An 11,526-nucleotide genomic window follows, 5' to 3' on the forward strand; every position below is an offset into this window, starting at 1 on the left:
ACATTTAACAGTATAAAAATAGAACTCGGATTCTCTCGATTGCCAAAAGCGAGGTATTTGGAAATATCTCATTTATTATTTTTGTTATCATTATCATATCATGATCATCATAATCTCCTCCTGCACATTAATGTGCATACCAAGCCTTGAACCTGAGAATTGAGGTTGATGCACTAGTGTCTCAACCAACAAGTCACATGAAGACTGGTGACTAAACTAAACTTTAATTTATTCAAGTATAAAAACCCAATTAGTTGAAGCAAATTCTCCAAATCTTGTTGATGACTTTGTTTAAAACACAAATACTTGTATAAAACCATTTTATGCACTTGCAGTAATGTTACCAGTTTACCACATGTTTCGAGAATAATCTTCTATAATTTTGTCATTCGATCAAAAAATGTATTTGTCCGTTAAAATACATGTACAATACTACAATCTCTACCCTGAAGCTAGATATTACAGCTCTTTTACCCAAAACTTAGAAGCTGTAATCAGAGACGAGTCGAATAACCATTTTCATTAGTGGCAAAGAATCAATAAAAGAATGTATCCTGTACGAAATCTACACAAAAATGCACCCTAATAACCTGTCCTAAACTCTAATCAGGCAGCATGGTTGAGGCAGGGTGATGAAACCTCGGCGAGTCCTTTCATAAGCAAAACAACATCCTCGGATGAACCCAGAAGATAGCGGGCATTTGAATGCTTTCTTCCGACAGCACATGAGAAGTAGTTGTCACTTTGGAGATCTAGTACAGAAACACCCTCATCATATAATGCAGGCGGCACATTAGCGCGTGGTTTAGCTTGGAAATGAGTTACATTAGTTCTATGTGACCCTATAAATGATTTGATCCCACTTTTGTAGGTCGGTGATGTCATCCTAACCGCATCTATTGCCTTGGCTCTTGATAGTACTGGTGATTCGACAGGCAATTCTGGCTCGAAAAATGAATAGATGTCTTCATCCTGATACACATTTCTCATTGTAATCAGTAACAGTGTAAGACACTGAAGTAATTATCTAATCAACTATGGTGGCGGGCGAACCTTTCCAAGAAAATGTCCAATACATAAGACATAGTCGATAGGTTTGTTAATGCCTTTTTGGTGAACTATTTCCCCTAGAATGCGATCCATTGCCACGCCCTGCAGAAGTCGGCTTAACATAAGTGGCAATCAACGAGAATTTAATGCAAGGTGTTCCAAAAAGACGAAATGTTGCAGTAACATTAACGGCCACAACTTTCAGACCTTTGTTACTCCTGCTGCTCGGACTTCAACAGTTGTTGCACCCTGAAAAATATCAACAAAAGAATTGGCAATTGGGCCAGTCCAGAGATGTTGCAACAGGTCCCTTGCCTGGATTCTCCCGAACTCAATGTCTGTAAATCAGTGAAAGCTATGTCACTTGTACTCAGACGTAAGTATCTAACATGAGTGCGTATCCAAACTGTCAGACTCGTAACAACATATCCGAGTGTAGAGTGTTGGATACAGGTACGAAAGATATCAAAATAACAGATTCTATGCCATTAGGCTAGACATTTTGCTTAATACCTGCATATTTGAAGCTCCATAGAAGTGAAGTCTCACGCTGCTCAAAATAGGAACGCGGAGTTCTCTCTGTGAAATACTCGAAAACATGCTGACAAAAGAGCAGAACTACTAAGAGGTGGTGACACTGGAAAAAAATTCATGAACGCTAATATCAACTTTGACAAGTTTAATTTATCGAAACATCTAAAATGCCAGTCAGAGTCGATATCGTTAGACCACCAAAGTCAATGAGGAGTATATAAAAGGAACAGAGGGAGTATTCGGTTTACCTTAATGCTGTCTACGCATTCCAGGTTGACGCATTCTGGCATGGTTGTCATCCAATCACCGTTTGTGTGACGCAGAAAAATACCATTTTCAGCTGCCAACCATAGATTATAGCCACTGAAATTCTGCAATAGAAATGAATCAGCTCAAATAAACCAAAATAGAAGCCAACACGAGCAGAGAAGAGAAGAGAACCTCATCAAGGACGTCTCTGACGCTTCCACTCATCACAAGTGTTGTAGTATTTGGATCATTACTAATCTTTCTCAATGCGTCGTGTAGCTCAGGGTGCAAGTTAAGCTCCATGTCCTTAATTTGATTGCAGGCTGTGCCTTTAGTTTTGACTGATTGGGTCATGGTTGCATTGAAACCCTGTGATAAAAAAATTCTCAGTCACACGATAGCAAATTGTCTGCATAGTTCCATCTAGATCAGGCTAAAGGGTCATTCAGTTCAGATCAGTTCTGCAAGAAACAGTGAAAAGATCAAGGACGGAAAAAATAGATTACCAGAACGAGCAGTCTGTGGTCAGACCGAGAGTAATTCTCTGTAGCAAGGCTAAGTGGAAGCGATGGTCTAACTTGTGTTGTATGTACTTGAGCTTCGACTGTAGTTCCGATCAGTTCACTGGTTCACGAGGCAGCATGAAAATAAGTAATTTTAGTCCAGCCTATGATGTCTTCCAAAATAACAACAAAAACAACATCATGAGATATACCTGACAAATATCCCTGCCCACTCCCGAGCAGTATGATTTGTCACATACTCGTAGTTAAGTTGATGTCTCTTTTCTCTTTCATCACTCGGCATATTTAATGCATAATGGATCGAAATAGCAACCTCTGAAATATTCCATGGGTTCACTAAAATAGCTCCAGCGCCAAGAGACTGTGCCGCACCTGCAAACTAAAGTGACTACAAAGAATTAAAAACCGTGTTACAAAAATGAAAAAAAAAATACGGTTTTTCAAAAATTAACAGGAAAATGAAATGAAAGCAAGTCATACCTCACTTAGAATGAGAACCCCTTTCTTTGAAGCCTGGCAAGCCACAAATTCATAACTCACCAAATTCATCCCGTCCCTTAGAGAAGTGACAAGTGCAACATCTAGCATCACGAGTACTTTAATGACCGATTTACTCATTTAGTTACATTTTATATATGCTTGGATGATGCGTATTTCAAAAAATTACCAGTAACAGCATACAGTGCACATAATGCAGTGAAGTCAAGAGATCTATCCTGCAGAAAATTAAATAATAAAAACTTGGTAATCAATCAGACACACGAAAAATGAATGCACAAGCTTAGAGCTGTTTTTGTGAAACACAGACCAGGTGATGTATAGGGACAGATGTAAGAGATCCGAATCTGCCATTGATGCGTCCAACAATTTCATGAACCTGGCTTGTAAGCTTTTGATCTGGTAAAATCAATATTCAGAGCACAAATTAGAAATTAGGACGCTGTACAAAGGAATGGACTATAAACAATGTTCTTTAGTCCCCACTTCATAGTGTTCCCACCCGGCCACCCCTTATAACTTCATCCTCACACACACAACACCAATGTCTTAGGTATACGGATAAGCAACAAATAGCAGCGGTTAAAGTAAATTTGCGAATAAAAGGAGAAAGATAAGTAAATGCATACATTCAGGAACGTCAGTTCTTGTTGGCACAGCAATTTGCAACAGGACTACTTTATCACACCAATCTGGATTTTCCTCCAGAAACTTCTCAAAAGCAAGTATTTTCTGAGGAATACCTTTGATCATATCTAGACGATCAACGCCTAACATAACCTGGTAGATTAAAAAAGAGAATTGACTAGCAAGAATTAGTTTCTTGATGAAGCACCTAGGATTCCTTTTTAACAATAAAGAAACAGTCAAATATCACTCGGCCAATCTCATGTTCGCTACATATTTCGCCTAAAAAAGGGTTGATTAGGGAAATACGGCTATGAACTGGTAAAAGTGTAAAACAGCATATTATACCCAATTTTCACTTCAAGGGTCTCAATCTGTTACTCAGCTAGATGTATCAGACCGTGTCCAAGTATCAGGCTTGCCTATTCTATAAAAAGCACTGATATTTCTGGCTTAAAAAATAGTATCTAAGTGTCAGCCCCATATCAGTTGGCTAGTATCAGACACGGGTATGAGATTTATTATGAAATGTCAAGTAACAAAGCTTGTGCTACAGTTGATCTGACATAGATCCTAGGACAGATGGAAAGCAAACTAGGGATTCCAACCTAGATAGATGTCTTGTGCACCAACCTTTCGTCCAGCAAATCTCTGTCTCAAATCCTTCATGTAATCTTGCACCTGTTGAAGCTCAAGAGCTCGAGTGAACCGCTCTGAATCTATCCCAACAGGAAACTGCAATGCACAGTTAGCAGAGACAGAAGAATCATCAAGATCAGTAGGCGTAGAACAATACTCGAAGAAAGGATTCGTGGAATCATCCTAAGTTAACCAGAATACATGTATTATGGGAAAAACAATTAGAATTGTGGAATCATCATCAGCTTACCGCTGCAACTCTTGTAAGTCTCCCTTGATTGTCTACTCCTTCAAGTGTACCTTCTACTCCCAGGATTCTCGTACAAGCACTAACAAAATGTCTTGCATAGTCATATGTGTGAAAGCTACAAGGGAAAATGCACCAATCACTAGATGCCATATTTGTGGATACACTGATGCTAATAATCAGAAGTTTGAGTGATACAAAATTAGTGACCTTAAGTTAAGATACATACAAAATTGCAAATAATCCCAACTTTGAAAGATTCACATATAATGCACATTTGCAGTCTAAGTTTTGAAGAAAAAGGCAATAAGAGTGGCGGCAACAAGGCGATGGTGAGCTCTATGCACATGAGGCACAATATTTTTGTAAACAAACTTCGATTTTTCAAAATAGTAATTTATCGAATATAACTCCTTTTGTTTTTCATTTTAGAGAGGGATAACATGTAAAAAGGTGAAATTAGGATAAAGGACAAAAAGGAAAAGCAGAAGAAAAACTAGAGTTTGGATAGTAATGACTAATGCGCCTTAAAGCGTCTGAGTTGTAGTGCTTGGGTGAGTCTTACACTTTTATGCACGTACGACCCACTGCGCCTTAAACCTAGACTCGCTATTTACAAAACTAGGATTGTAGTCATTTCACCTGCTACAACTCCATTAGTTTCTTCATTAGCCCTTGGCTGACTTCGACACCAGGAAAATTACCTACTGTCATATATTGCAGCCTCCACACATCACCAACTCCAATCTTCGGACCTAACTCTCATATATCCTCTTACATTGATCAAACCCTAAACGAAAGATAATGCCCTCTCTACCATCTCAACCGTAGTTCCCTCTCAACATTAATCTCATTTGGAAGTATCTTCAAACCTGGGATGAAAAGGTTCAAGGTCGAATTGTCGTTAATAAGTGATACTAAAAGATAAAGTTCAATTTTTTCTTAACTTCTGTTAAATTCAGCGAGTAATAATCCTTGCGTGTAACTACGTATAATATTTGTTGAAGATAGTCGATTGGATTTATACTAGAGTTCTAAGTTTAAACATTGTAAGGGGTCACAGAAGTATCAGCATTAAAGTAATGCTACCCTTCAAAATTTCAGAGCTGTAGAAAATTCATTCTGCATTCAGATAAAAAAAACCAGAAAACAAAAACAAGAAAACTATATGGCTATACTTTTTACTCTGGTACAGGTGACGGTCACTAGTATCATCCAAGTGTAGAATTTGGCTGGACTCAATTATTTAGATACAGGACCCTGTCTTAAAATGACGATACGAGTGTGGGAGCAAATTCTCATTTAGTTCTACAGATAGCTCATTATGACAAATTATCGGAAATCCTGAAGGCCAAAATCTCTTCTACAACTTCAGTTCAAATACCAAACCCAACACAAGAAAAAGTATAAGAAATAGAAATTCAAGACGAGTGGTAAGTGAAGAAACTATACTGGCCTGGCTGATAGAACATTCCAATACTATGTTCCTTAGCTTTTACATTATCTAGAGATTGTTCAGAAATGAACTTGCGTCACCCAATGGTATTGAATTCAGTGTCACCATTCTCATATAATTTCTTATATTATTAGAATGTGAGAGTTATATACTACTACTAAGAACTAATATAAGACTCTATGCTGGTATGGTAGTACTGAAACTCAACAACACCCTATCACTTCCATCTTTACTGTGAAGACCAGAGACATCGAGTTCAACACGGAAAAACTTCAAATTCAAACTGAGCAAAAACGCAAATTTCTTTGAGTATGTCAAAAGATAAAATGGAGTATAAATGGAGTAGTACCCAACTATGTCGGCTGAAAGAACAGATCTCAACAATTGTGATCGTGAAGGCAACGTCCTGACTATTTCAGAGGATGGGAAAGGTGTGTGCAAAAACCAGCCAACTTTCATTGCACTGTCGTATTCTTTCAGAAATTGTGGAAGATACATCAAGTGATAATCATGGCACCAAACTATATCACCTTCATTGTAATGCTTGCACACAACATCAGCAAATCCCTGGTTTGCGTTCCTATAAGCATCAAACTGAGACTGAATACCCCGAGTAGTTGCAAGACGATCTTCTTGGGGAAGCCCAAAGTAATGCAATAGAGGCCACAGGATTTTGTTGCAGTAACCATTGTAATACTGATGAAAAGTTTCTTCATCAAGAAAAACTGGGATGCACTTCTGCATACAGTGAACAGTCATATGAGAAAGGATGTAGTAACGCGATACCAAATTTTCTCCCAATATACTTGAGTTACACTTCTAAACCAAGCATACCAAATTTACACTATATTGATACTTATATTTGGAATGGATGTAGTAACGCGATGAATGAATAATTTAGTACGAGTGTAAGAAAGCAGGAAATATAGGTTTGATGCCCAAGAAAATCAATAAGTTCAACCTTTTCAGCCAAGGCTTTAGTTAGTGATTGCTTTCCGACTTCATCAGGTACATTCACCCCAGCCCAGCCAATCCATCTTGCATCTAAATCTTCCAAACCTTTGAAATAAGAGAACCAGACAGATTCAATGCAGTATATCAAAATGTGTCAACTGAAGTTGCAAAGCATTCTAATATCCAAGATTTTAGTAGTTTGCGACAGAAATCCGGATAGCATTAAAATGCACCAGTAACCAGCTTTCTAAAATACGCAGCCAATAAAGGGACATATTCATGATACTTCAGCAAGCTATATGGCCTCCGAATCTTTCAAAGCTTTGTGAAAAGAACCCGAAATTATTCTTTCTATTTCAGGAGCAATAACTTCAGTTTTTAGGTTCTTTTCTCAAAGATTTGTGACAGGTACTATTGGATAACAGCAAACAACATCAATGATTAGATTTCTAAATTAAGCAATGAAAATGTTGAAGGCTTCAATCTATGACAGCAGTTAAAGATTGAGTACTCACCCGAAAGTGCACTGACAAGACCCCCTACACTAATCTCTAACTGCCAAGAATCTTTGCCTTTCCTTGTCGCAGAAACCGGGAGCCTATTAGCTACCACCAGTAATTTATGTTTACATCGATTACTTGACGTTGTAGCTTCTGAATTCCGTTCAGGGTGCTCTTCCTGATAGCTAAACACACAATTGTCGCCCTCGTTAAAGAATATATCACCCCCATATTGATCACCTCCTCGAATACTTCGGCCTCCTATATGATGATAATAGTTATGAAACTGTTTCACCTCCTTTTCACTAATTATCCCACCCATTGTCATCTACTACCGTCTGAAACAACTACCATATTCGCGAAATGCTATCAAAGCCTGCAATTTTTAGGCATGGAGTTCAATTCAATAACCCATATCTACGACAATGAGACGGTTTTGCATGTGAGACCAGCCGAATCTTTATACATGTATTCCCCATTTGGGTTATTGAGTAGGTCTCACGCGTAAAACCGTCTCATATATTTTAACCAAAAGATGATTCTTGAAAGATAAACAAGAATTAGTGCACTCAAATAACACAAACTCCCATTAAAATCAACAATGTAGTTCTTTTTTCTTGCATAATGACATTAGTTAATGGAAATAATGCAAATCATCACCATAACAAACAAAAAAAGAACAAATTGAATCATGGGTTTCATGCATTTAATTCAACTGAAGAAACATAAGTAAATTACCATCCAAGGAATCATCAACAATAACAAAATTGCTAAGATTTCAGCAAATTTAGCAAGAATTCTATCATATAAAATAATAAAAACACAAACATTCCTAAATCCTACGAATTGAAGTTATTCAAGAACATGTAATATAAACAAGAATTAAACATTCTACATTTCTACCTAACCTTTTAAAGATTGGTAATTTTGGAATTTTGATTGATCGTCAAATCAAGACTCTGTTCTATTTTTCTGTTTGTTATATTCTGCGAATCAAAAATGTGATACGAAGAATGGATTTTTTGAAAGTGACGGACGGTCGTTGTCCCAAGGTTTGGCCGTTTTGGCCATGCAACCGAACGCACTGTGTCTCATATAGTGAGTCATATGGTTGTTCGGTTCGCTATTTTATTGTAAAATCGTCTCTTAACTAGTTTGAATGTCCGTGCGTTGCAACGGGGTAATAAACTTATTTATAATGCAAAAAAAAAAAGGGTTTAATGTTTACATTCTATGTCTAATGCTTGGTTTACATATTATTAAATATCTCTTTCAAAAAAAAAAAAAAATTAATATATACGTGGGTTAACTCTTATTTATAATCATATAATCACCCTATCTTATACTAATCTTTCGATGTGGGACAATTTTATTATTTATATGTAATATATTCACCAAACTTGGATTATTTTTCTGATGTGGGACAATTCTACTATTTATACGTAATATATATTCATCAAACCTGCATTATTTTTCAATGTGGGACAAATAACATACTCAGAATTACACTATCTTTTTTCCACTTAGTTCGACATCCAACCAGATCCCGAATACCAAATACGGACAATTACTACTCATTATATCTAATAGTTATATTTAAATTTAATAATATGATCAAGTACTCTCCATTAATATTTGTACGTTGTTTTTCTTCAAAAAAAATTCATAATTGAGATACGGAAATTTTCCGTGGTACCCCTTAATTTTGTCAGATTTTCCATGTTACCCCTACTTTTAAGAATCTGCCTACGGTACCCTTGAGGTTCCATTTTTTTGCCCATGGTACCCCCTAATGTAAAGGTTATTAAATGAACGTTAAGTTTGATGGCGTGGCAATAAAATAACAATTAAAAAATAATTCTCCCTTTATTGTTTTATTGGTACGAATATATCTCTCTTTTAAATGAAAATTTAATTAACTATATCATTATAATATTAGAAATTTCTCATGGTAACTTTGAACTTTGATAGATTACACATGGTACCCCTAATTTTAAGTTTCTACAAATGGTACCCTTGTGTTCACCTTTTTCTTTCTCAGAATACCATTTGACAACTTCCGTCATAAGCCCATTACTCTTATGACTTGGGGACGCCTTTTTCTTTTGTTATCTATTGCACAAACACTTCATTATCTAATTCCTAAATCCATATTTTATTTAATAAACTAACATTTAATACCTAAATAACAAAACACAAATAGCATGGCATGCTCAATTACTCATATATTTACTCATATGAGTAATAGCGTTATGAAAAAAAGTAAACACAAGGGTATTATATGTAGAAACTTAAAATTAGGGGTATTATGTGTAATCTACCAAAATTCGAGGGTATCATGAAAAATTTTCATTATAATACTGACCATTTTATCGCTATTTCTCCCACCTAAAAAAAAAATGTTACAACTTTAAAATTTTAACATTTAATTCAAGATTATGTTTAAAGTCTCTTATATATTAAGTATACTTTGAGAGATTAATATATTTGGGGTGATTCCTAAGTTCCAAGGGATAAATGCTATTTATAATCATGGGATCACCTCAGCTTCTAATGTGGAACAATTCAACTATTTATACGTAGTATATATTTATCACACCTACATTATTTTTCAATGTGAGACGAATAACATATTTAAAAGTACACCATATTTTTGAACCTAATTCGACATCCAACCCGATTTAATAATAAGTAAATACTATATTATCTATTAATATTCATACATTTGTTTTCTATTTTTTTTATCATAATAAAAATATGTGCAAATGATATGAACCTATACTCTAATAATAGAATTTTTTTTTAACACAATTCTAATTATATTATTTAAACGTAGTATATTTACCACACCTACATTATTTTTTAATTGTGGGACATATAAAATCAATAGGTAGAAAATATAATGATATAAACTTTTAAGAAAGACTCCAAGACAAGATTTAAGATACTCAAATAATTTTGGGTTGATACCTAAGTTCCAAGGATGCCTCTTATTTATAATCATGGAATCACCCACCTTATGTTATATTTCGATGTGGGAAAATTCTATTTTTTATATGTAGTATATTTGTCAGACCTATATTATTTTTCAACGTGGGACATATAACATACTATGAAATACACCATCTTTAATATGTGCAAATGATATGAAATCTATACATACTCTAATGATAGCATTTCTTACCATGAATCTAATAATATTATTTTCATAATTTTTTTACCGACATTATTTCTTTAGTTTTGTACTCTGTCAGGAGACTACCATTAGTAAAATCTTTAGTTTTGTATTTTTTGATTTTCTTGCTCATGTTCTTAACTCTTTCCCGGGTAGTTCCCAACGATTTCCACTTTATTTTTTATATCATATCGTAGATAATGATTGAAAATCTTAAGAGCTCTTTAAAACAATATTTATGAGACTCAAATTTTTGGGTGGATCATAAGTTCCAAATATGCCTCCTATTTATAATCATATGATCACATCACCTTGTACTAATCTTTCGATGTGGGACAATTCTACTATTTATATGTAGCATATTCACCGCACCTACGTTATTTTCCAATGTGGGACAAAACATACTAAAAAGTACACAATTTTACATATTACGAAGTACACCATCTTTAATATGTGCAAAGAATATGAAATCTATACTCTAATGATAGCATTTTTTACCACAAAGCTAATTATATTATTTTCATAATTTTGAATATAATTTAGGAAATATATATATTATAATAATTAAAAGATTCTCCACTTTATTTTTTACATTAAAAATTATACTTTCCTAAATTGATTTTTGATGATGGGGACGCTCTCAGATCGCTCGAAAAAACTCTCTTTTATATATATATATATATATATAGATTACATAGTCACATACTCACATTAACATACAATTTTTCCAGGGCTACAATCTCTAAATATTGAGCATGTGACCGATCGAGTCGAACCCAAAATAACTCGTTAATTTAGATTCAAAACCCAACTCGACTTGCTGGGTCAAATGTAAAATTATTTTAAATATAAAAGTTACATCACGGATAAAAATGAGAAAATTATTTGCCCCGTATAAAAATGAGAAAAATGTTAAAATAAATGCGCCAAAAATTATTACTAACCTGTATTTCAACTCAACTCATGACCTGTATAATCTGACCCGTCGATATTCAATTGACCCATACAACCCGACTCCAACCATCCGACCTATTTGATAAGTCCACCCTTACAAAGTTACAATAGACACCAAC

The 11,526-nt window shown here is 35.0% G+C and overlaps 1 protein-coding gene across 4 annotated transcripts; it reads right to left on the reverse strand.

Annotated features, from left to right (window-relative positions):
• Window positions 1-358: 358 nt before the first annotated feature.
• On the reverse strand, window positions 359-11,486 carry LOC141592819 (alpha,alpha-trehalose-phosphate synthase [UDP-forming] 1-like). 4 transcript variants are annotated; one of them, XM_074413661.1, is made up of 18 exons: window positions 11,398-11,486; window positions 7,294-7,654; window positions 6,786-6,883; window positions 6,174-6,562; window positions 4,372-4,486; window positions 4,116-4,217; window positions 3,485-3,635; window positions 3,166-3,254; window positions 3,025-3,073; window positions 2,838-2,938; window positions 2,549-2,736; window positions 2,340-2,457; window positions 2,026-2,202; window positions 1,833-1,955; window positions 1,564-1,651; window positions 1,258-1,388; window positions 1,054-1,152; window positions 359-972 (listed from the first exon to the last, which is right to left on the reverse strand). In XM_074413661.1, exons 2-18 carry the CDS (start codon window positions 7,604-7,606, stop codon window positions 607-609), a joined length of 2,697 nt encoding a protein of 898 aa, XP_074269762.1. In that variant the 5' UTR covers window positions 7,607-7,654; window positions 11,398-11,486; the 3' UTR covers window positions 359-606. The 4 variants fall into 4 exon arrangements, with proteins under 4 accessions (XP_074269762.1, XP_074269759.1, XP_074269763.1 ...); XM_074413658.1 differs by having other exon boundaries at window positions 1,564-1,687; XM_074413662.1 differs by lacking the exon at window positions 11,398-11,486 and adding an exon at window positions 8,187-8,353.
• Between the last annotated feature and the right edge of the window lie 40 nt (window positions 11,487-11,526).

The sequence above is a fragment of the Silene latifolia genome, chromosome 7, assembly GCF_048544455.1.
Source record: "Silene latifolia isolate original U9 population chromosome 7, ASM4854445v1, whole genome shotgun sequence".
NCBI classification, from domain to species: domain Eukaryota; kingdom Viridiplantae; phylum Streptophyta; class Magnoliopsida; order Caryophyllales; family Caryophyllaceae; genus Silene; species Silene latifolia.

What these genes read in the sequence shown, in the direction of transcription:
- LOC141592819 (XM_074413658.1), bottom strand. Translation starts at nt 7,606, where the DNA reads ATGACAATGGGTGGGATAATTAGTGAAAAGGAGGTGAAACAGTTTCAT. An exon ending in CTGTCCCTATACATCACCTG is followed by an intron (nt 3,074 to 3,165) that starts GTCTGTGTTTCA and finishes AATTTTCTGCAG; the next exon opens with GATAGATCTCTTGACTTCAC. An exon ending in GAGCAGCAGGAGTAACAAAG is followed by an intron (nt 1,153 to 1,257) that starts GTCTGAAAGTTG and finishes CGACTTCTGCAG; the next exon opens with GGCGTGGCAATGGATCGCAT.